This window comes from Pyxicephalus adspersus, chromosome 4 (genome assembly GCF_032062135.1).
Source record: "Pyxicephalus adspersus chromosome 4, UCB_Pads_2.0, whole genome shotgun sequence".
NCBI lineage: Eukaryota > Metazoa > Chordata > Amphibia > Anura > Pyxicephalidae > Pyxicephalus > Pyxicephalus adspersus.
The window spans coordinates 67600115-67626438 of NC_092861.1; the positions used below are offsets into that span (position 1 = coordinate 67600115).

At 37.4% G+C, this 26324-nt stretch overlaps 2 protein-coding genes across 6 annotated transcripts; one reads left to right on the forward strand and one right to left on the reverse strand.

Moving 5' to 3' along the window:
* Positions 1–1249: 1249 nt before the first annotated feature.
* ASRGL1 (asparaginase and isoaspartyl peptidase 1) lies at positions 1250–22165 on the reverse strand. Of its 5 annotated transcripts, none has more exons than XM_072408510.1 (7): positions 22106–22165; positions 17583–17774; positions 15893–16035; positions 13364–13506; positions 10705–10823; positions 8681–8791; positions 1250–5265 (listed from the first exon to the last, which is right to left on the reverse strand). In XM_072408510.1, the coding sequence occupies exons 2-7, from the start codon at positions 17767–17769 to the stop codon at positions 5051–5053; spliced, it is 918 nt and encodes a 305-aa protein (XP_072264611.1). In that variant the 5' UTR covers positions 17770–17774; positions 22106–22165; the 3' UTR covers positions 1250–5050. The 5 variants fall into 5 exon arrangements, with proteins under 5 accessions (XP_072264611.1, XP_072264608.1, XP_072264609.1 ...); XM_072408507.1 differs by lacking the exon at positions 22106–22165 and adding an exon at positions 21872–22053; XM_072408508.1 differs by lacking the exon at positions 22106–22165 and adding an exon at positions 19302–21827.
* Positions 22166–22252: 87 nt separating this feature from the next.
* LOC140328714 (E3 ubiquitin/ISG15 ligase TRIM25-like) lies at positions 22253–25482 on the forward strand. Its single transcript, XM_072408506.1, has 2 exons — positions 22253–23935; positions 24375–25482. The coding sequence occupies exons 1-2, from the start codon at positions 22253–22255 to the stop codon at positions 24381–24383; spliced, it is 1692 nt and encodes a 563-aa protein (XP_072264607.1). The 3' UTR covers positions 24384–25482.
* The last annotated feature ends 842 nt before the right edge of the window (positions 25483–26324 follow it).

The following is a 26324-nucleotide window of genomic DNA, read 5'->3' on the forward strand; positions in this document are numbered from 1 at the left end:
TATATTACTATACATTATACCGAATTATCGCATTTTCAGTATTTTTCATTTATTTATGTATTCTTGTTTAAGCTGATTTTTGTGTATTTTATTTAGTTTTATTAAAAATAGTATTTTTTTTTTTTTTACATGATTGTGTGTTTCAAACATTTTTTATATTAATGATATCTACTAGAACCCTGTTCGGACATATTTCTGTAACTTACAGGTCTACAATTTAAAAAACAAAATTTCATGAAAAACAGTGTAACGCTTTTGGAACAGAAATCTAGACCTCAGTGTAACGCCCAGGTGGTTAACTGTGTATTTTCTTTAACTGTTCTATTTATTGGCATCAAATAGTTTTGACTTTGATAACTATCATTTCGTGTTTGGTCTTAATTTGAATGAAATAAACCCATAATGAGTGAGAAAAAGCAAACAAATATTTTGCATTTCTTTAGTAATGCCAAAGATAATGCAACTAATGATAATAGTAACAATAGTAATACTTCACTTAACCATGAGCTGATTAATGAATCAGAGCCTCCACAGTCCTTGTCTTTCACTATTAGGAAGATCATTATTTTACAAATGTATTCGTTTTTTTTTTTTTAATTCATATTAATGGTCCGTTAGATTTGAAATTATGAATTTAATGGTCCGTGAGGGTCCAAAAGGTTGGCAATCACTGATATAGGAGGCAAGGCAGCATAGTACACAATAGGAGGGGGGATATAAAATGGTGGCTTATTAGTAAAGATAAAAGACAGAGGAGGGTAGGGAAGGAAAAAATTGTGTTTTAGGGGTGCTTTCTACAGGCCAGTGAATCATGGGGTGTACTCAGTTTTTCACACATGGCTTAATCTTCGTTAAAAAAAAAAATCTACTAAAGTAAAACCTTGTTCCTTTGACTGTGTGTGTGTGTATATATATATATATATATATATAAAGAGAGAGCGAGGGAGAACACCCATAATCATATATTGCTTGTATATGTACGTTACCACTAATTGTAAATCATTTGTATAGCACTATATACCTACAGTTTTGTGCTCAACACATAACTACTTCTGTTCTCATTGTGTGTAATCAATGTTTGTTCCTCTTTTTTTCAGTGCTGACTGCATTATTCAGTGCACCCCTTTCATGAGTTGGAGCCAACAACTCCTTCAGTTAATACTTAATTAAATCAAAACACAAGATTAGCCAGCCATGACTGCTGTGCTTGGAGATTTGTGATTAACTGAATGAACTTTCAAAGGTCAACTCAATGTCAACACTGTGCTTTATTATAAAGTTACTTTATGACATTACCCAGTACACTTGAAAAAATACAAATAATAATTAGGATGTACTAAAAAAAAAACAAACAATACTATGCATTGAATTTTTTTTCAGCACACATTGTACTTTTTTGTAGAATATTTAAAAACATATGTTTAAGCACCTTGTCTTCATTTCACTGGTTTGATTTGAATAAATAGTCAACGTTGAAGATTAACCTGAAAATAGTTTCCATTAGAGTGCATATAATTACCCAACAAAGTTATTACTTTACAGGAATTAACCATTTCAACACCAATTCATACTGTATTGCCTGCACTTGTAAAGGACTTGGGTCTATGATAATTTATCTCCTAAATTTCGCTAAAAATACACATTCATTTAAAATAACTGAAGGGGTCCAATATGCAGACTAAATAAACAATTATAGGGAAGGTATATTTTATCAACCTATATATATTTTTTTAAATTGTTGTAAAAAGTTAGGCTGCAGGAAAATGTTAAGACCTGGTAGATGTTGATCATTTGCCATTTCTGTGCTCAACTGACTGACCAAATCTTAAAAAATATTCATTGTTAAAGGATCAGTCAGAAGTTCTAAACACTGTATGCATGTGTATACCTTTTCCTTGTGATCATTCTTCCCATAATTATGAGCTGGTTGAATGATTGTACACACAACATAATTAGTGTTTTATTTATTTATGTTTTTTTTTTATTGATGTTCTAACCCAGTGTGTCACAACCAGGGTTCCTCCAGAGGTTCCTGGAGCAATGAACAGTTTGTACCTCTCAGGTCAGTTTAGGTGACACCAATGAAATTTGTACCTATCAGTAAGGGTGACATTCTTCTCACCTTCCAGTAGTATAAAAGGCAGAGAAACAGTGCTCTAACCACATTGGATCACAAACTCAAAAATCATTAGGCTGCTGTTTTCATTTTAGATTTGACATGCAAGTCAAAATTGGCCCATATGCACTAGGCCTAAACTCCTAAATGCTGGATCAGAACTGATGCTTTCTGTATGGAAGTATCAGTCTACCCCTACATGGTGTCACATGCTCACTGTTTGATTGGGACACTGGGATTGTATCAGTGAAGGGGGCACATAGGTCTGCTGGAGATTGACTGCATCCCCCACTGCTTCTAGGGAAGGGAAGGGAAGGGAAGGATAGTGCAGGAATACTAAAAGAAAAAAGGGACTTAATTTATGTTTTATGCTGACTTTAAATCTATTAAAAAGCTTCAAAATGGACATTTATTTACCATTATCATCCTCTATTTTCTTTGTCTGCATAGCCTATTTTCAGCCTATAAAAGCTTTCCGTAAATGCAAAATAAATCTGTCTGATGCAAACACTTAAAAAGTACAGTCTACAATATGGTACAATCAGTTTTATGGGACATCTTTGTCTTTGTAAGTCTGACCATAAAACTGAAAAAGGAGTAGGAAATGACCTGGATGACTGTCTGCTGTTCTGCGCTCTTAAAATAGACAAAAGGCTGGCCAAAGATGGGCAGATTTCAATTCTACAATAGAGGATCTGCTAGTCTTCATCACGAGCCTCGAAAACTATCTAGTTTGGGTAGTTGTTTTGTGGTATTTAAAAGAGTCACTTCTTCATACAACAGAAAAGTGATTCCTTAAATAATCCCGTACAATGAAAATTTTGTATGCCTAATGCTGTGTTTCTCAACATTAGGATGAAAACTGAGCCCCTAATGGCTAATCCATGGAATGGTTAGAGATTGGGTAAATATTTGACAGCAATGTCATTAGTTGCAAACATATGCTGGGCTTCTATATACAAAGGTTAAGAGAAAGTTATTGCTGGATATTCCTAAAATAATTCTCATTTTACCACTATAACTATCCTTTAACTTTTACTTGATCTTATCTATGCTTTTTGTTTCCTTTTGAAATTTCTTCTTTTGTTCTATTTGTTTTATTAGCTTATATGTATATAACTACCACATTATTTTTCGATAAGCTTAAAAATTACAAGTACTAAGGTAGTTAAGTAGTGAAAGTATTCCCTTGTAGTGCCAAGGGCAGCAGCCCCTGTAATGGAGATTTAGTAGAATGTTACATAATTCTGAACAATATAATTTATCCTCAGGGTTCATAAAGAATGCATTTGAGATTTGCTGGTCTTTAAATATTCATTTTAGACCATGCTGTCCTGACTATGTTCCTAAATAGACAAAATTCTACAATATTACAAACCGTACCAAAATCATAAATACATCTACAAAACGCATTAAAGGAATATAGGCTAATAGGTTGTATAACACCAACAAGGAACAAAATGTATCTAAAACATGAGAACAAAGAGATTAATTAACAAACAAGATTTAATATAATTATATATAAAGGATAAGAAGACATTAATATCAGCATACACTTAACATAAACACTGTATTTGCACAGTATAAAATGCTTTCCCAGTCAACTGATGTATTATCAGCATTTACACCTGAAGTGTAGGTAGCACAATTAAATGGTCAGTCCATCTCAAATTTTAGTTACAGGTGCTCTGATGAGTCAACTACTAGTTTCATATTTGTTTGAGATATCCTAATGGAGCTATCCAGTGGACATAGACAACAGAAGAAGACCTGTGCAGAATTGACTTTAGGCCCCCCTGACAAACAGGATTTTGGGCCCTTGTACAGTGGCACACTTTGCAGTTCCCCACATGCTCCCCTGGTGAGATCTGTCAGAGTTCTGGGTTTTGGGTGTTCCCACCTACTTTTTCATGTTTAATCACATCCAATTGCATTAATTTTAACGGAAAATAAGTGATAATGCAAAAGAGATGGCGGACTGTCATAAAGGCCACAGCAGGTATGCAGACTCGGGAACCTAAGCACGGATATCTTGCCAATACAGTCTCCAAGATACATTGTCAGGTGGTTTAATTATACAGCATCCCCCACGGAATGAAATCGGTTCCTACTAGAGCAGCTATTAATAAACACTAACTTTGGAAGAAATATATATTACATAAAATATATATTATATCCAAAAATGTACACAATATTTATTAGAATTTACATCTTACTGCTAGGTATGTATTTTATTGTATGTCAATTTAACCTAAACCTTGTGCTTTCCCTATGAAGGGTTCACTTATCTCCTGCTGACCTCAGCTGAACATTCATCTTCCTTTTTACCTCTGCCATTGTCTGAAAACAGCAAAGAGAAATATCCAGTATCTTAGTGACTTGGCCTTCCTTTCCCTGACTATGAACTGTTTAATTGTGGTTAGTCTCAGGTCCGCACTCTACAGCAAGTTTGCATGAGGCATGATGCTTTCAGAGATTATCTTTATGGTAAAATTTTGTTAAAGTTTTTGGTAAATTGGAAAGGAAAAGTAGTAAATGAAACTTTAAAAATTTGTGACCATTCAGCTGCAGAGAGGTAGTGGTAAAATTGTAATTTATTTTGTCCAAGACTACAGGTATTGCCACTTTATTATCTAGTGCAGTTTATGGGAGTGCTTCAAATCACAGGCTAATACATGTTGGACGGAATGAAATCTAGAAGCAGCTTGTTTTAAATTTCTTACCTGTCACATGAAAACAAAAGCTTAAATCTGACCAGTAGACAAATAAAACAATGCTGATTTATTAATATTGCAATATGCCAGAATATTATAATTTGTGTTCATTCATTAAAAATGGAAATGTTTTCTATTCTTATTACCAAATACAAAACTATGTTTACCATTGCAAATTATGTTTGTCACATTGTGCAATTAGATTATCATCAATGCTTTTTCAAAGATTTTCAGAAATAGGGATAATCTCATTTTCCCCAAGATAAATGCCACAATTTAGATTATCATCTTTAATGGCAGCCCATGACATTTGGTTAGTAGAGAATTTTGCAGTCCATTCACCAGCACTGTTAACAACTATAACTCCACCAGAGTCATCAACGCGGGTTTTCATGTAGTTTAGACCTGCATCTGCAGCCTCTTCCACAGACATGCCTGTAAGAAAAGATGATTTAAAATAATTTCAGATGTTTTTGATATTTTGCATACTTACAGGGAAACTTATAATATTCCAGAGGAGCCAGAAATCTGTTTCTCTGCTCTTCAGTGCCAGAATGTGGACAAGCATGCCCACAACACTACACCAAAAAGTGTAGGGCCAAATGTGCCCACTGGCCCTGCACTGTAAATGAAGACATCTACAAGGAACAGCACACTAATTTTTTTTGGTATGCCTACATTTAGCGTTTACCTGCTATTCAGCCATCTTCAACTACCTACCTTTCCTTTGCTTTTTTCTGCTCTATATTCCAAATAGGCCACTAAATAACTGGCACTTCCGAGAATGTTAGGTATGTTTACCTTAATGAGGATGGGTTTAGATTCTGCTAGTAATAAATGTATAGTTATTGGTTGTGTGAGGAAGGGAGGTCATACTTATGGGCAGCACTTGCCTTTGCAGAGCTAGATCCCAGGTTAGAATCCCAGCCAGGGCACTATCTGCATGGAGTTTGCAGGTTCTCCTCGTGTGTGTGGGTTTCCTCTGGGTACTCCGGTTTCCTCCCCAAAAATTGACCTTAGACTATGTTTGTTAGCCCCTTTGAGGGAAAGTTAGTGTCACGGCTATGGACAGCGCTGCATAATATGATGGCGCTATATAAATACTGTGTAATAATAATAATACTCCCCTGCTCTAGCACACCCAAAACATTTGTTTGTAGAAGGGAGCTTAAAAAGTTCATACATCTTTTGGGGAAAGGTTATATCCTAAATTTAGACGTATGGCCTTTCTTATCCCAGAGGAAGCAGATCTAAGTATGTGAAATACATCTAAGAGGTCTAAGCCTCCTGCAATATAGTGGATATACAGTTTCAATATGGAATATACTAGCATATATTTGAATACACATTGCAGTAGGGTTTTGATTTTGGTCTATTGAATGTGGATATGGCAGTCCTCCCCCTCCGCCAAAATTGCAATTAAGGACACTACTCGCCCTTAATTAATATCCGTAGAGGCACCAGACAAGGCTGCCCTCTCTCCCCTTTACTATTTGGTTTAGCAATTAAACCCCTAGCAATAGCTGTAAGGCTTAATCCTGACATCAAGAGCATCCGATGTGGTCCTATGAAACATACTGTAAATGTGAAGCTTTTGCTGATGATGCCTTAATGTATATATCTCCTCCTGTCATTTCCTTGCCCAACTTATTTAAGGAGTTGAGCTCCTTTTTAGGGGTGTCATGCTTGAAACTCAATAGAGCCAAATTGGAGGCCCTAAATATATAATTCCCCCCAAACATAGTCACCCAACTCAAAGATAATTTTGACTTCACGTGGAAAACCAAAGCAATCACCTATTTACGTATTTAGATTACCTCTTCTCACCAAGATCTGTATTCAGCTAATTACCCACCCCTGTTTCATGCAATAGATAGCAATCTGAATAGATGGCATTCTAGTCCCCCTCCTGGTTCCAGAGAATAGCTGCAATCAAAATGAACACTTTACCCAGATTGCTTTATCTTTTCTGCACCCTCCCTGTTGCTATACCCAGGCTAGTCTTAAAGAATATCCAAAACAAACTCATAAATTTGTTTGGGGAGACAATCGTATCACGCGTAATAACCGCATCAACACAACTACTTTGATTACTTCTAAAAAAAGGGTTGGGAGTACCTAACATAATGTTATACCACAGAGCAGCCCAAATCGCAGCGTTAGGCCAAACTACTTTTCCGTGTCCAAGACCAAGATGGACTGACCTAGAGGCCCTGGCTTGCCCCTCAATACCGATCGAGGTCCTTATGTGGATCCCCTTCTCTAAGATACCTGCGATTCTCTGTCCTTCACTTTCATATGCTCTCTCAGTATGGAATAGACAAAAAACTAATTTTAGCCTGCACTTCCCCCATGTTCCACTTACTCCCCTATGGCATAGTCCTGAATTTTCTTCCAGGTTGTGAACTGCCTCAATTCTCTTGGTGGCGCAACAAAGGATTTTTCAGAATCAGAAATTTTCTTGATAACGAGGCTCTTCGATCCTCTTCCATTTACAGGAGAGCCTCTCCCTTCCATATACAGAAATTTTCTGTTATCAACAAATCAGGTCCTTTATTCAAAATAAACTTAAAAACGATTGAGTCCATCAGAGTACAGGATTTGAAAAAACCTGCAGTTTTATAACTGAATCCAATGGGAGGATCTCGATAATGTATAACACTCCCTTCTCACAAGATAAGAAACATTAATATATGAAACAATGGGAGTCAGATTTGGAGGTGGAGCAGAGTGCCCAAGAATGGCAGGATCTATCAGTGTCTATTTCCAAAATATCTGTAAACACTTCGTAATAGAGGCCAATTATAAGGTTTTAATGAGATGGCACCTGGTCACAGTTAGGATCCATAAAGCCAATCCCTCTGCCTCTCCTCTTTGTTTTCGAGTATGTGGTCAGACTGGCACTATACTCCATGCTGGAGATGTCCTAGGGTTTGGATATACTGGATTCATATTTTTAACCTAATACGCTCTGTCAACCAGGTAAACATTTTGGGGAAAAATAGAGAGTTATCTTTTTTCCAAATTAGAGGATATAGCCCCGCAACAGTTACCTAGACTAAATATACCTTGTTAGCTGCTTGGATTACCATTGCTTGTTACTAAAAAGCTTCTATTATTTCTATTGAGTTCACCAAAAACAAACTTAACTGGATAATGGTCAATGACAAATTGACCTGTACTCCTAAAAACAACCTTAACAAGTTCTACAACACATAGGACCCATGGTTAGATTATTTATAATCATGTATAATTCAAGCAGGGAACTCCCCCCCCCCCCCTTGTGTAACCCTTAACGCTTTATCCCACCCCCCTATTTTCCTCCTAATTTTTTCTTCAATTAAAACTTTAAATGTTTACAAAGGGTGTGAATGATTAAAAGGTACCTCTACCCACCAACCTTTATGAACTCACTCTAAACTTGATATGCCTGTTTACCTCAGAAGTTTCAAGTCTGTGAATAACGCTATTTTTGTACTATTGTACTTATTTGTATTATATTTTTATTATTAATATTGGAAAACTACTTTATTGCCTGCTGTACTTGGACTCTGTAACCTAAGAGGTGTTGAACTATGTTTATTCTAGAATGTCTGGTTACTGGTCTGCGCTCTTCTTGTTTTGAACCTCCAAAAACAAAAACAAAAGGTGAGTGTGTGGAAGATTAAAAGTAGCATTTCTGATTCATTGTTGTAGGTTATTGCAAACAGCAACATATCAGCAATTTGGTACACCCATGCACTAGAACAGATTAATTATTACTCCAATAAAGTAAGTATATTACAACAACTTCCCTTTTTAAGCATCACTACGATTACAAGCCATAAAACTAAGTTTATAGATGATTTACCTTGTTCCATATAATGTAGGATAAGTCTGGCCAATGTTACTTTCATAATGCTTTCCCCATGTCCTGTAGTGGAGACTGCACCTGAGTTGTTATCAGCATAGCCCCCGCTACCTGCAACAAACATATAGGAGGTAAAACAACAATTCAAGGAACAACAAGGTAACCATAGAACTTGGATTCCTATCTTCTGATAGCTAGGATTTTAGTAGGTCCCAATGACAGCACCGTACTGCTTAAGGAATTAGAAACCATGGCCAAGATTTAATAAAGCTCTCCAAGGCTGGAGAGGGTACAGATTCATCAGTGCCCTGATTTGTTAGCAAATGTTTTCAATACTGGACCAGATCCATTCCAGGTTTCTTGGATCACCCAGCTTCACTGATGAAAAGTGTATCCTCTCCAGCCTGGACAACAATATCAAAAATAGGCTGGGTGGAGACTTTAATCAAACTTTCCGTTCGTTCTTAATATGTGTTGCAGGTGTTTATTGGCTTAAGCTTGTTTCAGTTCATATCGGCAATGCAGCTACCATTTAATCCTTTAATAAAGCTACCGTTCATAATAAAACACTGTGTGAATGAAAACAAATCTCAATACAATATGCTATAACCATAGAATATCCAAATGTATAGGGAGGCTCTAAACTGATTCAGCTAATTGCATATGATAATAATACATATATTCATATTACATTTTATATGTAATATTCATTAGAGCAGGTATACTCCTGCTCTTTACCTCTCTTCACCAGCACGTCAAAGGGGTAGTGTATTTACTGACATCTAGTGACCATTTTGAAAACAATCATTTACATTCTGTGCAATAGCATTTATTTTGTAGAATTTCACATCTTTCTTGTTATTAATATAATGGGGTAAGGCAAAACCTATGCCGAGGGGTATGTTATAAGGCAGTGAATGTGGCAATCACACATTTGCTGCAAAGAATTAAATTAAAGCAAATTCACCAGAAAGATTATTCTTAAAAGAATGTTTGGTGGTTGCTACCATCACCTAATATACACATCAAATATACTCTTAGTTTTCATTTTGGTCTATTGTTTCTCTTGAGAAAATTATTTTCTTTAATTGCTGTCCCAGTCATCAAGAAAGGGAGTAAAAGAAATTACACCCAACATTATTTTATTAACATTATTAACCCTTTTTACTATGGGCCAAAAATGTGTTGGGGTCCTTGAAATACAATCAAAACATTAAATGTTTATATAAAATGTAATTCATCATGAAAGCATTGTTTTGTAATTAATATGCAATATGTGCCAATATGCATAACCTGCACTCTAGTCTACAATGTATTCTCCAAGTGGACTTAGGTGGTCCTTAAGATAGCACTGCCCCATACCCCATAGGGAAAATTCAGTTTCGGTATGATAGGGTTACTTGTGCACTGCCTATGAGTGTGTACCCAACCTGATCACATAATTGTCATATGTATGAATATAATTGCTGATCAACACCTAGATTTTTCTTTACTATGTCACCTTCTTAACCTTTTTTTCTTTACATAAAATAGCTTATTAAAAAAAAACAGTCATTACAAATTTCAACTCACAAAAGAAAATGGAGCGACAAGGAAATAGTGGGCTATTTTACATACACTGTATGTATAGCCCAAACATTTTTATAACAGAATACAGAAAGGTTAAAAGCCCTTCTAAGTTATTTTTTGTTTGGGGATTTTGAGGACAATTCCTCTCTACTTCCCCAATAGAAAATCTTCTCTCATCTAAGTTTCTAGGGACAATCCAAACTTACCAGTACCACAGATACTTCCCCACTGGGACACTGGCAACTATAAAATAGGGAATGGGCATACCCTTTTTGAGCACTCTAAGCAAAACTAAAAATGTAAACACCTTAAAGTAGGGAACAAACAACAATGATAACACCATACAGATTATGAAACGTCATACAACTTTAAAGTCAGGGCCTCTTTAGCGTTATTTCCATTACTTTGTGTTGACTGTGGAACACTTAGGTATAAGCCATGAGGTTTTATCTCACCTATACATGCTGTATCTCCAACACGCCCAACCATTTTATTAGTGATTCCACCAGTAGAGGTTGCAGAAGCCACGTTTCCTTGACTGTCAACAGCCACAGCTCCAACAGTTCCGAAACCTCTACAAAACAAAGAAACAATCTCAGTAAAGTTTTTCGTGCTGAAAAATGTTCATGCATCATTGACTTGGTGTGAAGTATGAAAACATTGGGAGTCAGGTTTATTACAAGTATAATTGTGTACAGCAAAAAATATCTTAACTAAATTACCTAACTTTCCTGCTTCTGTCACCATCTCTTAGGCTTTCTTAACACTCCTGTGTATCAACATCTGAATCCTTAATGGAGGACAGCTGTCTGTGCAATTTACATTTCTACAAACTTTGTATGGTAGTTCAAAAGTACTAATAATTTGGGGTCTCAATGTGTGAACAAATTAAATAAGAGGTTGAATTTATGGCTATATATTCAACTTTCTGTCACTGAAAAAATCCAATATTGTTAGGCACAGGGGAAGAGCTTTTAGATGTATAATAGTTGTCTTGGCAATTTATTCAGCAGGATTACTTAACTAATTATGCTTATGTGCAGACAACAGAAAAAATGTCTTTACTCTGCAATTCTGGGTACAATTCTTTTTGTATTTTAATGGATCTTTATTGTTTTTAAACTATTTTCATACATCACGCGTAATAAGGTGAAAATGAGTCTGGCAGGGTATTGGTCTGATATTCGATATATAGCAGGAAATCTACAGCATCCACTGCCAAGTTGATTTTGGAGCAACAAGCACTGTGGGCTGTCATCCTTATCCTTGCTTTACTGCTTTTAAGTTTAAATTTTTTCCAGGTCAATGAACTCATTACAGAGCTGAGGAATGATTAGAATAGCTTGTCCTGAGCAAACAATCTCTAAAAACAAGCAAGCAAAGGCATCTCCCACAATTCTGCAGTACCTTATCCCTTTCAATGTAAATACAACTGAATAATGTGTGTTAAAGCTGAAACATTTCAACAAGCGATGAATACGTATACAGGGAACTGTTTTGTCAGCCAATAAATTTATTATTTTGTCCAGCTATTCTAAGGCTAAGTACACATGTACAAACGACTGCACGATGCATGAACCAGTGCTGTACATACAGCACCGTTCTGCTCTATGAAGAAGGGAGGTAGAGAACGACCGAGCGGCACCCCACTGCGCTCTCTACCCTACATTTGCATTACGCTCATTCGTCCTCCATTGTCCGTGGATCCGCCAGGACGGTTGTTCAGACGATAAGCACTGTACACAGGCACAATTCCCGTCCGATATCAGCCCTGAGCCCAATTTCACTGTATTTTAAATTGTATTTCCAATTTACACTGCACGTGGTGTACGTAGCTTAAGATGTACACAGCTCTGTTGCTCACAGCACAGCCTCATCTACCAATCTACCAGAGAAGGCCTGATCCTTCCTTGCTGCAGTTTCACTTACAGGTCCCTGCTCCACTCCCACCTTGTGATTAGACAGCGAAAGGAAAACCAGCAAACTGATGACCTCAGCCTTCTGCCACTGTTCCCTATTCATGTATGATCCTTGCACTGCAGCCAACACCTGACTGGTTTCTTATGGTGTTTTTTCTGTCTTGTTTCTCGGTCCCTAAACTCTGCTGTACAGGTACTTATAATGTTTGTATAAAAAAGAGGTGGTAGTTTTCAGCTCTTATCACATCACCAAGAATAAAAATGTAATGTATTACATATTACCAACCTTTAGATGTGGAGGCACCATCACTTTTTAAGTGTCATTATCACATCATATGTACTAAATTGAAATGAAGATAAAAGAGGGGGTATTTTTGTAGCCGAAATTCAGGTGAGCAGCCTAGCCTGTTCCTTTGCAGATGTAGTGCTGTCATCCTTGAACAGAAGGGGTGCAGGACTACCAGGACACAATTTTGGAAAAAAATCAAACTGATGCAAGAATTACACTATCCAAACAAATTCCACTAATACACAGCATTTGTGCAGGTTAGCTAATCTATTCAAGTCACTACTGTTCTCACCACTTTATCACCTATCTGAGTACAAACAAACAATGCAGGGTATAACAGTCTTAATAAAAGTAACGTTTCAACCCTGGGATTCTTGTGTTTCTAATAGGATGTGGATTGGGCTGCATGGGTATTATATGCCAGAACTGTTTTTAATGAGCACGCTGCAGGGTATTTATGTGGGAATATTCCAAGCAGTTGTTCTATATCAGTTAGTTTTGATAATGATCCTGTTTTTGGCTCACAGTCTCTACTCCTAACTACTGCATACAAGGAATGCTCCAATACAGTCATCTAGCCATCACAATTTGGATCATACCAAAGCTTCTTGGATCCTTACATTTGCCCATTTTTTATATTAACTTGAAGAACTGACTATTCACTTAATTACTAACATATCCCAGCCCTTGCCGGTGACATAGTAACAAGACAAACAATGTTATTGACTTGACACATTTCAGTGGTTTTTATGTTCTGGCATATAGGTGCATAATGTAGGGTAAAAATAATGGATACATTGTCAAGATGACAGTTGCAGTCCAAATTGTCTCTATTTGCAACATTTTATTTGTACAAGAATAATTTAATTACATACTAAAATATATTAAACTGGATTCACAACTGACTTTTGAGTTGAACTGGATAATAGATTTTTCTTCCATCTTTCTCTTGAACGTTCAGAGATGAGTTTTTCACCTGGAATTTCTGGGATACCTTGTGACTTTGCAAATAACGCTGCTCCATTACCGGTTAAAAGCATGTGATCAGTCTATGAAAAGAGAAATCGAGAAGGAATTATACAGATAAAGAGAAACAGCTTTCAAATTTTCTAACACTTGTCTGATTCGCTATTGGATACCACACATCACAGGCCTTTACCCCAACGTTTATTTGTACTTTCCTTCAAATACATATCACAGTACATTTAAATAAAAAAATTCTGCAATCACATGGTATTTGAAGATACAGGCTTTAGTGCCAAATACAGGTGCCTTATTACCAGAATATTAATGAATATGTGTACTTTAATACAACATGCACTTCAAAAATGTGCCTCCACCCTATATTGATTTTATATCCCACCCTCTACCTCCATGGTTGCCTACCTATAGAAGTCTGAAGGGACAAGATCCCACATTTATTCACATTCCCCCAGCACAAGTCTTTATACCTGCAAGCCCACAAAGTAGAGTCACATATACTTCTATATGGCTTATGCACCCTCCCAGAGGAACAAATATAGAAGGAACAAATGCTGCATTTCATCCTTCTGATCCTACCAAATGTGGAAATTAAATGGTGTATAAAAATGCACCTTTGGAGAACGTAGATGACACTTTGCAAACTGACCACTAGATGTCACAATTTTTTTACATAGAGTTAGAGTAAGAATTCTTATATAAACTCCCTTGCAATAATGTCACTTTCAAGAATCTCTGGCATTAAATAAATTTTAATTCCTCTATGTGGATTAGATATTGGTAGTTTACCTGAATTTTTAAAGATGGGTAGGCTTGTAGTTGGCAAAGGCCAAAAAAGTTACACCTTGACAATTGGAAATCTTCCATGAACTGGAAGTAAGTCATTGTGCTAGCAAATATTTGTTTTTAGAAGAATGGCTAAAGCTCTTAAGAAAGAAATGATGTCTAAGAACTTGTGTCTCCAGCAATCTGCACTCAAGCAGATAGTGAATAGATGTACATGAATGTTGTCTTATTGAAAACATTTTTTTTCTTTTTAAACAGGACTATGCTAGTGTGCTGTCACATGTTGATAGTCAGGGGTTTCAATGAATTTAGTCCATCACATACAGCTGAAAAAGGTTTTTGCTTTTTTGCCATCTGTGACTGACTGACTGTGGACCTCTCAATTCATGACTTTAATGTAACCTTCATAATAGGAAATATCATTTACCTACAAAGAAGCTCTCCGTTGAAACCCCTAACTATCAACATGCTGGCTTGATAGTACCTATGTGACAAGCTTATCTAATACATTGGAAGTTCACCCTGGTTCTATATTTATTATGCTGGTTTACCAGTACCTATGTGATAAATAAGTTTATTTATTACCTTGGAAGTTCACTCCGATCCTATATATATATATATATATATATATATATATATATATATATATATATATATATATATATATATATATATATATATCACAGAAGGTTCTTTTAAAAAACCCCTGCGGAAGCCCAAAAAGCAAAAAGTGTCTGCATTAATACCACAAATAAGGGACCATTATACAAACCATATCTTTTAGTCATCCATTTTTGTGTTTTTCACTGTTAGGAAGACCTTTATTTAGTACTAAGACCCTAGGACCCCATGCAGAAATGAGGGTTAAGGTCTATTAGCATATGTTCTATATCAGTGGTTGCCAACCTGTGGTCTGTGGCTCTGTCTGTAGGCTTCGGGAAGTGGGCGGGTTGTGTCCCTGGACACAACTTGTCCACTCCCCCGTCACAGGCTCAGACCTGCGATGGGAGAGTGGGTGGGCTCTTGCATCAGGACGTCACTAAAGGGGAAGTTTCTTCCCCTTTAAGTGACACCCGGCTCCCCGCGCATGCACAGTCCAGAGCCAGTAAATTTAGTGGTCTGTCGGCCCGAAAAAGGTTGGCGACCACTGTTCTATATAATTTTTTTTTTGTTGTATGATATTTTAGCACTATGAGACCTGTTTTTAGTACTAAGACCTTTGAACCCCATACAATAATGAGGGTTAAAGTCCACTGAAATTAGCTGCATGTCTGCTGTATTGTACACTATTTGTAAACTTTATTGAAATACAGAATTGTTTAGTGCCACAAAACCCTACTCTCTTCTCTCCTTTCCAATTTTTATTCATGTTTCTAGTTTCAAGTTGTGTAATAACTGATAGGGTCTGGAGATAATCCTACTTACAAGGTTTAGCACTGATATGTTTCTTGTTTGCCCTCTTATGTGCTGTACCGATTGCCATTTGGGAATAAAAGCTAACCACCATAAAAGTAAAACCCCCCAAACAATGTGTATAAATCAAATCACTGCCTTATAATTTGCTTCTACTTTTTTAGTCCTATCTATATCTTGGAATAAAAAGCAGACATTGTAGCAAAACACACTATAGACCCTATAGATTATTTGTATTTTTTTTTTTTTAAATACCTTTTCCATTACAAGACGGGCAAGTTTTATTGGGTTAGCAATACATCTGACTGCAGAGACAGCTCCCGAGGATAAATCCTTGCCATCCATGATAATAGCATCCATCTCAACTTCTCCCTCTTCATTCAGAACAGATCCATGCCCTAAGGAAAAAAAATACAAAGGTTATTATACAAAAGACTGACTTCTGGATTATGCTTTGCTTTCCTTGTCACTTATCTTAAAATAGAAACAGTGGATGCTTTAGTAATATCAATCCATAGGTAGGTTATCCACATAACCTTACCTCATTGAAGTTAAACACATCAGTTTTAATTTTTTTTTTCCTGTTTTTTTCTTTGCTGTTTTCTACAAGTCTTCTTTGAAGGATAAACAATTCTAGAGGTCAGTGGCAGGCAGTATAATTTGTATATCTTACCATACCCTTGTGGTACCTTTTCCTGGGAATGCTACTACAAAATACTCACTGCCTGAAAACTCTTGATCCCTCTAAAATATTGTGTTCAGTCTCAGACTTCTAGGGTTCATTTCTAACAATTGGGTCAAGTTTAGAACGTGTGCGCATCAGGCAAACAGATGTACAAAGACTTTAGATATTAAACTATCTGCATATTGTTTACAAGCTATAAAGGAATTATAAACAAGCCACCTGTTTTGTCCCTGGGAGCTTTTTCAAGGATTCCCACAGATTACAACAAAAACTCTGTTTTAGTTGTTAATGTGGCCTTTAGGAGAATGCAAAGTTTTCAACTGATCCATTTGGACTGAAACAAATGAACAGTCCATAGACAATACTATTTAGTAGAAAGAACTGCCTACATATTTATTGAACTCACAGACTTACAGGTACATCTTCTAATGCCCAAAAAAAGAAGTCAAGTACATGAACCCCAATGCCCCAACTACCACATCCAATTGTTGCAAAGCTCTGGGAGCTGCACATCTGGGGATCCTTTAGAGGCTGTACAAGCGGAGGTCGTCTGTTATGCCTAATGGGGTAATCCAAAGTGCTGGCAGAGCTGCCTGAGGAGGAAATGTTGACTGGGGTGTCTTGGGGGTCCTGGCTTGATGAGAGAGGAAGCAGAAGAATGTGCTGGTAATTTGCTTACTTACCCAAGTTATTACTTGAAGCTTAAGTTTCCCCACATTATGATCTGGATCTCTTGAGATCTCCACCCCTACTCAGGGTATATTCATATGATGAGCCTGATTTATTAAAGCTCTCCAAGACAGGTGAAGATACACTATCATGGGTAAAACTGGGTGAGCCAGCAAACCTAGAATGGGTTTCTTTAAAACCATTTGCTATTAGTTAGCAAATGTTTTAGGCCTGCACCAAATCCATTCCATGTTTGCTTGATAACCCAGTTTCTCCCATGATAGTCTATCTCACCTGTTTTTGGAGAGCCTAAGATGCTTCGGTTTACCTGTCCTGCTTCTCTGCAGAGGACAAGGAAACAGCATAATGGAAAAGTGGAGTTGGTGGAAAGTGGTAAATCTATAGAATAAAGGATATTTTGGTATAATTGGGGTGTATTTATAAAGCAGTGGATTTGACATTCAACAACTTTCTCTGGTTTTTATTTACCATAACAATTTTTGGCCAACAAAGATGGCCAATAACATATTGATGTGACAGTAATGTGCCTAAAACTATTATAATAAAGTATAATAAAGTTGTATTATTTACCTGCATTAAAATGTGGATCATCTTCCAGCACAACCACAGCCTCTTCCACTGCTGTTATTGCATCCCCACCCTGTCTCAGAATATCGTACCCTCGGAGAGCCGCTCTCTTTACACCAGAACGGTACCCTTCTGCATATTTTTGCAAAATTGCACCAGCACCACCATGAACAACAATAACAGGCTTCATTTTTACTGTAGACATAAAATATAAAAACATGTTTCTTAGTGCATACACTACAGTTGAGATAAACATTAACTGAGAGAAATCTGTACTTCACACAAAGCGCTGTACAAAAAAAGTAAGAATAAGGGCTGAGAGATGTGAAGATAAAGAATCTTTCAGGTCTATGTGTTTGGCCCAGTGATTGATTCTTCAAAAAAAATGTTGTCAGATTATCAAATTTGCTGCTGTATAAATAGACCTTTATGTTTTGCAATTTAAAAAGAGAAACTGTATCCTGTGTGCAGTAACATACAAAGTCTTTCCACAATACTTGTATTGGCTTATTACAAGCTGTGATTTATCAAATGTATACATTACATAAAACTGTTTATGTACTAAATGGATGTGCATCTGTGTAGCTATTCTAGTAAGGCATGGTTTAATTAGCTATGTGTCTAAACTTTTATCCATTAACAAAAAGGTCCCAACAACAGACTGGGACAAACTAATTGTGTTTTCAGCTTGTGAGGTCTTCTGCATTTCTTTGATCGTTTGTAATGTGCATGTGAATGTATGGTATTTCTGTGCCATTAACCGCAGCAATATATGAAATGTATCCCCGGTAAAGATGATGTATAATGTAGCTAGTAAAAGGAGCAGAACAGTATACACAAACAAACTAATGATACTCAAAGCCAATAATTGCATCTTACTAGTCCTTAGATTGTTTTCTGCAAGTACAGATAAAATACCCGTTACTCCTGCCAGATCATCCATGTTAGAAAGTAAGAATGTGGTGTTTCTAGCCCAAAACAGTAAAGCAGCCTAAATTTCTTTCCTCTCCTAGGGTGATAATGCTCACTCAATGTACTGTGTAGGGAGGGGGGATGATCACGCTAGAAGAGGAGAGGTGTTACTAGAAGGATTAGCTGATGAAAATAAAAGAAGAAAACGGAAATGTAACGTTATCGGAGATTTGATTAAGCTGCATTGATATAAATGTATGTGAATTATTGCAGTCATATCAGCATGCATTATTAAAGGGAAACTATTTGCTAAAACTTAAAAAAATTGCGACCAGGAAGGCCCTTTAATGGAGAAGGGACAGGAAATGTTCCTTCTACAATAAGATAAACAAACCTGTCTGAAAGCAAATTTCTTAAAAAAAAAACACCTCTCATCTTGATTGGCCGAGGAGACATAACTCCCACACATGCACATGGGGTTCATTCAGTCCCGGCAGCCCAGGGGATGCCGAGACACCTGGATTATCCCAGAATTATATATGAGCTGCTAATCATGTGGTTACGTTTGTTTTATTGCAGAAAGGAACATTGCCTATCCATTTCCACAATAAACAGCTGCCTGCTTGCAAATTTTCCTTTAAATTTTACACAGATTTTTGTTTGAATTTTTTCAAGAGAGAAACTTGTCAAGGTATAACTAAAGCAAACACTGTATCCCTGTGTTGAACTTGTGCCCTGAAAGAAAACTTTGCAGATTCATGATAACAGATACTTAAATATGATCTTTGACAAGAAAAGTTCAATCATTACCAGAGAATTAAGGAGCTCCAGCCTCTGCAATTCTGCTTCAACCTTTGAGACCAAACAAGTTGTTGTATATTATAAATAGAAGATATGTAAGCCCATGCCTCAGTCTGTATGGCCATGGGCTTACATCAGCATGTACCATGCCCTTACCTGTAAGGTCATGGGCTTATGTTGGATGTACAATGCCTCTATCTGTATGGCCATGCCCTTACTTTAGGCTAGTGATTTTCAACTAGTGTGCCGTGAGAGATCTTCAGGTGTACCGTGGGAAATTATCCAATTTCAGTTAACTGGTCCGAAAATGATTATTTATTTACTGCAAATAATGTGTCTCCATTTGTCTATACCAGCGATAGTGAAAGGCAGAACAAAGAAATACTCTACCACTAGATGGCAGCAAGTAGCTAATTAACCTGTCTGTGACATTTTTGTTTGGTGATGTTCCGTGGTAAAATATGTGCCGCGACTTAAGAAAGGTTGGGACCACTGCTTTAGGCTATACATAGTTGGTTTAGTATCATTCAGCGTTTCCTACACACATCAACAAGCACTTTTAAAGTATCACAATAACTGTGTAATGCCAGTCCTTTTCTGCAAAGTGTTGGTGCTAATTCTGCTTGCTTACTACCAACTTCTAGTGTAAGGTAAAACATATATAAATATTTGAAGCATAGCAAAATCCTTCAGGACTACCTAAAATATAGACTGTATTCCAATGCCTTTGTTGTTATATTGGCTAACAAATGGCCCAAATACAAAATCTGCCGCTCCACTATTATAATGTATTTTATATAGTGGTAGGAGGAATTTATTGAGATATGGGTTTTGGCAAGACAAAGTGGCTACACAAATCCTTGTTCTTAAATCACATCCACATTAACTGTACTATTACTGTAGCACACATGTAATGCTGGCCACAAGCGAGGCGTTGTAACACACAATGCATCCCAGCTTTCTGTATAGCTCATGCTGATCATTGACTGACTTTGAAAGTGCCTACAATGGGTACATGAGCTATGGAGCAATTGAAGAAGATGGCCTGGACCCATGAATCGGGTTTTCTCTCTTGTAGATCTTTGGGATGAATGGTACCTAATCTTTATATACCTGGGGAAGACATGACAGCTGGATAAAATATCAGAATAAGGCAGGCCCGAGGAGGCAGAGGTACCTAAAGAATCTGCTACCAACATCCTAGTGCCACGTATCACAGAATACCTACAGAGGCCTTGTGAAGTCTACGGTTAGCACTTTGGCCTTTACGGCACTAGGTCCCAGGTTCAAATCTCGGTCAGGATACTATCTGTGTATTCTCCCACACTCCATAAACATGCAGTCAGGGCACTTGGCTTTCCCCTCGAAAAAAAATTAACCTTAGGCTAAGTACACACGTACAAAAATTGTTGTTATAAAACGAATGACTAACGACATATCAACGATTATTCACAAGTATTTTAAACGATCATATAGTGCACAATTCTGTACATGCTGTAACCATACGATCATTCAAGTATAATCCACCAATATATCAGGAGGATATAAAGACAGAAATCAAAAATAGCACATTACATTCAACAAAGGGTAGCCCATTCCCATTTGAATTATCATGGGGATGGTGTCTGTTGTCTATACATAGACAACTAGATTATTTCCATGAAGAAAAATGTCTCAATCCTGACACTGCCACTTCCATGCACAGCATTTTCAAATTAGTTCACCTACACTGCTGCCTGAAAAAAACACTTTGGAGTCTGGAAGGTTTTGTGAACATCAGATCTTAACATTTCTTGGAGAAAATTTGGAAACCATTTTCAACCAAAAATGATGTAACGCTCTTAGTATTTCCCTGAGGAAGCCTATCGGCAAAATGCGTTATTGCAAGGGGTTCCCTCATGTTAAAAAAGTGGAGAAACACTGCTTTAAGGGCATGATCAGAATAACATTTACTGCCATGGACACCTACTGACAAACACTAAACACCACTAGTCTGAAAATGCCCTAGGACTTATTTAGGACTACAGTACATAGAATGTGGCAGTGATTTCTAAATTGTGCCCATGGTAAATAATTCCAGGCTCAGCTCTCTTCCAATGCATTAAAACATGGCACTGCTATGCACTGCACCATACTATAGCACGGGTATATTACCTCTTAAAATGAATGACCCAGCAATGTATGTTTTGTGTGTTACTATGATGCTAAGATCTAAATGGGTCCTAAACATTGACCAATATCCATAAACAGCCCACAATTATAAAGAACGCAAACCACTACAGACAGACCAAATATTACATATTTGGAGATAGTAAATGATTTTTCCTGTCCATAAGAAAATACAGAAATCTGCTGCTGTATCTTCCCCAATATCACACCTGGTATTTTCCCTGCAGTGTCCTCTGCAGAGCAGCAGTAACTACTAGATTGTAAGCTCTTCGGGTCAAGGTCCCCTCCTCTTGTGACACTGTCTGTATCTGTCCCTTGCAATATAAATCCTGTTTATTATTAATACTACTACTACTAATAATATTAATAATAATACAAAGTCCATATGTCTATGTGCAGCATGAACTCACCGCACAGCTGTCCCTCCTCTTGGTCATCCACGTGACTCCTAGTACACTGGACATCATATCCCTCCCACTGGGCGTGTCCTCTCTTGTAGTCCCGCCCTGTACGCAACATAACTGATACGTATGGTGAATCTGTCACAAGCTAGCGGCACGTCCCATTCTAGTAGCTGCACACGTCGCTAGCAGCCATGGACCTGGTGAATTCCATATCAGTTACACAAGATGTCCCTCACTTACCACCCACAAGCCTCGCCAATCTTCCGTCACGGTATCAGAGAGACGAGTCATGTGATCGCCTTTGTACAGCCACGCCCCCTTTTATAAGGCGCCCATTACTAAGGAGATCAGAACCCTATAGACCGGAAATAACGGAAGTACGATCACATGCTCCGTACTTGCCTCACTGCTGCCATTATGGCAGGAGCTGGCGATGCGGAGAGCATGTTGGAGTCGGAGTTGTCGTGCCCCGTGTGTCTGAGCACGTACGAGGAGCCGGTGTCACTACGCTGCGGCCATTGTTTCTGCAGGCATTGTATCAGCCAGTCTCTGTATCACCAGAGGGATGAAGGCCGCACATTCACGTGTCCCATGTGCCAGCAGCAATACCAGGACTTCCCAGTCCTTATGAAGAACCTGCAGCTGTCCAGCATCTTAGAAAACTACCTGGCCATGCAGAAGAAGACTGAGGACATTCCCTGCAATGACTGCCTGGATCTCCCCAGCATTGCAGTAAAGACTTGTGTCAGCTGTGAGGTGTCCCTTTGCCAGAAGCATGTGGAGAGACACATCACCAAGAACCACCTCCTGCTGGAGCCCACTGCTTCTGTACAAGAAAGGAAGTGCTGTGAGCATGACAAGCTCCTGGAGTATTACTGCGAGCAGGACAACAGCTGTATCTGTGTCACCTGTTACATTGCTGGCTCCCACAAGGGCCACAACATTATGACATTGAAGCAAGCTCATGAAAAGCAGCTGGCCACATTATCAGAGACCACTTCTGCCATGGCAGACAGCGTGTCTGCATTGTGCAAGGACATAGAAGATCTCCGTGCCGGCTTGATAAAAATAACTGAGAATACATATCAGATTTCTAAGCCCCTCGAAATTCTCTGTGACACAATAATAGTATTAATTCAAGAACAGTTTCAAAATATCATGCAAGCGATTCATGCCAATGAAGCCCAGACCAAATCCAAAATTACTGCCATAATAAAACAGATGGAGGATGCCAAGGCAACCACTGAACAGACACTGAAAGAATTAAATATAATGAGCGAACAGCCGGACGACCTGCTGTTCATAAACAATTTTAACAGGTCGCAAGCGCTGATCGGACAGCCAAGGCCTCAGATTGACACAATGCAGGTTGTTGGTGTGGAAGCTGATAAAAAAATGATTGAAGATGTTAACAAGGAAACCACTGACTACATAGTCTGCATTGACCAACATTTAAAAACCATTTATGATGTTCTCTCGCAGCAAACTGAACAACTTGTGTGGTCAGGGAAGCAACGGAAAAGAGTGCAAAACCCAAAGAAAGTTCCTCAAATCACAGGGAAAAAATTGGAGAAAATGAACCTTAATTTTGAGGGCTTCAGTTATTCCCACTGCTCATATACAATTATTGTTTCAGATATGGGCAAAACATTAACAGCCAAAAACATTTCTGCATGTAATCGGTTTTCTGCATTTGATTTAAAAAAGCAAGGACAAATCCAGCATATCAAGCAGTATCCTGTTTTCCCCAGCCCACCTTGTAATTGTAAATTTCCTGAGGTCATCCTAAAATGCATTGCTGACGGCTCAAATTCCAGCTCGGTCTATTGCCTGGTCGATGTCAGTAGGTCCAATAACTGGTGTGTGGGTGTGATCAATAACAGAGCAGATAAAAGATATCTACAATGGAATGGAAAATGTCTTTCATATGACTCGCGCTCCAGCCTTTCACTTGGGTTTTCTAAGATCTACAGACTGAAAATGCAGCTGGATTTTGCTACCAATGTGCTGGGCTTCTATAATGCAGGCCATGAAACAGAAACACCTCTAATTATCTGTAAATGTGATGAGGTATTTATCAAGCCTTTATGTGTTGGGTTTAGCCTTTCTGATGGGTCCTTAAGCCTTATCTGAGTTGTGACACAGGCCAAATTGTTTAGGAACTTTTTTTTTTTGGAATTTAATCCAACTACCACTTTTGATAATTATCTTCAATTTTTCTTGTAATTGTATGTATATTGGCTTGTACAGCTGAATGCCTTATGCCTTGTATGATACTTGTGTAATGTTTCATACACACATGTAAAATGTAGTCTGGTTTTAATATTAATCTGAACAAGATCAGACACAGTATATGTTTACCAAGCTTATAGTTGATTTTTGAAGCTAGTATTGAGGGTCCAATAATGTAATTCAGTCCAAAGGAAAATTAGCTGGTGACCAATTACAAGCAACTGATTAAAGAGGAACTATAATTAAAATAAACAAAAATCACACTTGCCTTCCACAGAGTCCCTGATTCCTCCAACGCCTTCCTGGAATCCTCCTTCGTCTGGATGCCGCAACCTTCTTTCTTCTGGCTACTTTACCCGATCTCACACTACGCAGGCGTGGGATTGGAAGAGTGCTGATCTCCCAGTGCATTGGCACTTTTTTTCCATATTGCAGGAAAACGACCCTTCTGTGAATGCCTTCTCCTGTATACATATAAATATGTCCTGTTGTACACAGCCTAAGACAAAGCAGACTTAAAGAGGAAGTAGACCCAAAACAAAAAAATCACATTCACCTTCAATCCCGCAGATCAGTCTATCCATTGTGAGGTTTCTTCCATCAGGTCCTGTGTCGTCCTAGTCTTGGGCCCGATGCAGAGAGGAGCGCCAGCCGCCGCTATCTTCTCCTGCGTTCTTCCTACATCACCTGATTGTAGATTTGGAAAAAACTTGCCTATCTCACTGCACATGCATGAGATCTGCATATTTTCCCCTATTAATGGGCTCCTTCAATAATTGGGGTTGTCTACCCTTTTAGGTAAAGTAAAAATTCAGAGTTTAGGTACAGGTACAGAAACAGAATAAAAACAACCTTTAAACAAATATAGAAAAGCTAATCATATCCGCAAAGAATGGTGCAGAAATTCCCTATATTTGTGTTACTGCAGCTATGTCATGACACGCAATGAGGGTAGTGTAGAATACTGACCCTAAATTGTGGGTGCAGATGACCTTCCTAGGCATTACGTAAGGCAATCAATATTCTATAGCCGCTAACTGAAGCAACAGGGTGCAGGACATTTTTTTATTTAAAATAAATGTTATTTTCATGTTTAATGTTGAAGTTACACTGTTTACACATTTTTTTCATACCCATTAGAACAATATTTGTACCTAATGTTATTTAAGGATGAAAGTGCTGCTTTTCAATTCATATTATTAATGGTATGAGACTGTATACTTCAGACCAACTATATAGTCATATTTAGTGCTAAGAAAGTTGCAGAGACTTTAGAATTTTTTTTATATCTGCATAAATATTTATGCAATTGGACACTTCTGTAAGCTTTAATGAAAGGTTACATTATTATCTAATGCTTCCTAATAAAAATAAGAAAGACATGACTTTTTCAGTGTGATTGCTTTATATTTTGTAACTTCTATAACCTCGTTTTGCTGTTGTTTCTGGTCATTTTTACATACTGTTAACCATAATTGTGTGTTAAACTCACATGCAATTACAATTATTATTTGGGTGTAATAATTAGTGGTGCCAAATGCAGGAAGGGAATGTCAATGTATGCAAATAAATAACAGAGACTGATAAAACACAGTAAGCCTCCACAGAAATCAATAATGGATTAAAAATAAGCAATGATTGCCACTTTAAATTTCAAATGTAACATTGGCTGTAATTTAAATGATGATACCAGGTTTCCAATTGAATAACAGAAACTCCAGATATTGGGTAAATTGCAACAAATATGACTTGATTTGGTAATAGCAGGGGCGGAATATGCGGTGGAAATGTGAGTCTTTGACAAGAGAAAAAAAAGTAAATGGCCAGGCAACTAATAAGTATAAATGTGCGGCCATGTGATGGACATTGGCGTATTTACATATTTTAACAAGCTTCAACTATAGTTTTATATAATTGTGCATAGCGGCCTAATCTACACCTGTCGAGTTTATTTGGAGCATCCTAAACCATCCCCAGGCATAACAATAGATTCAAAATATACCGGGGGGTCTGTCAGTTTTTTTATGCAAAAAGTGATCCTATTTTTTTGCGTAGAAATTTTTGTTTATTTTGTGGGCCTGTAATTCTTAGGATTAACTCCCGGGTATAATAATTATATTTATTTATTATATTAGAATCATAAATTATAAAATAATACATAATTATAAATCATTATTATAAAAAATAAAGAAATATTAGCCCAAAACAATGTAATTTATCAAAAAAA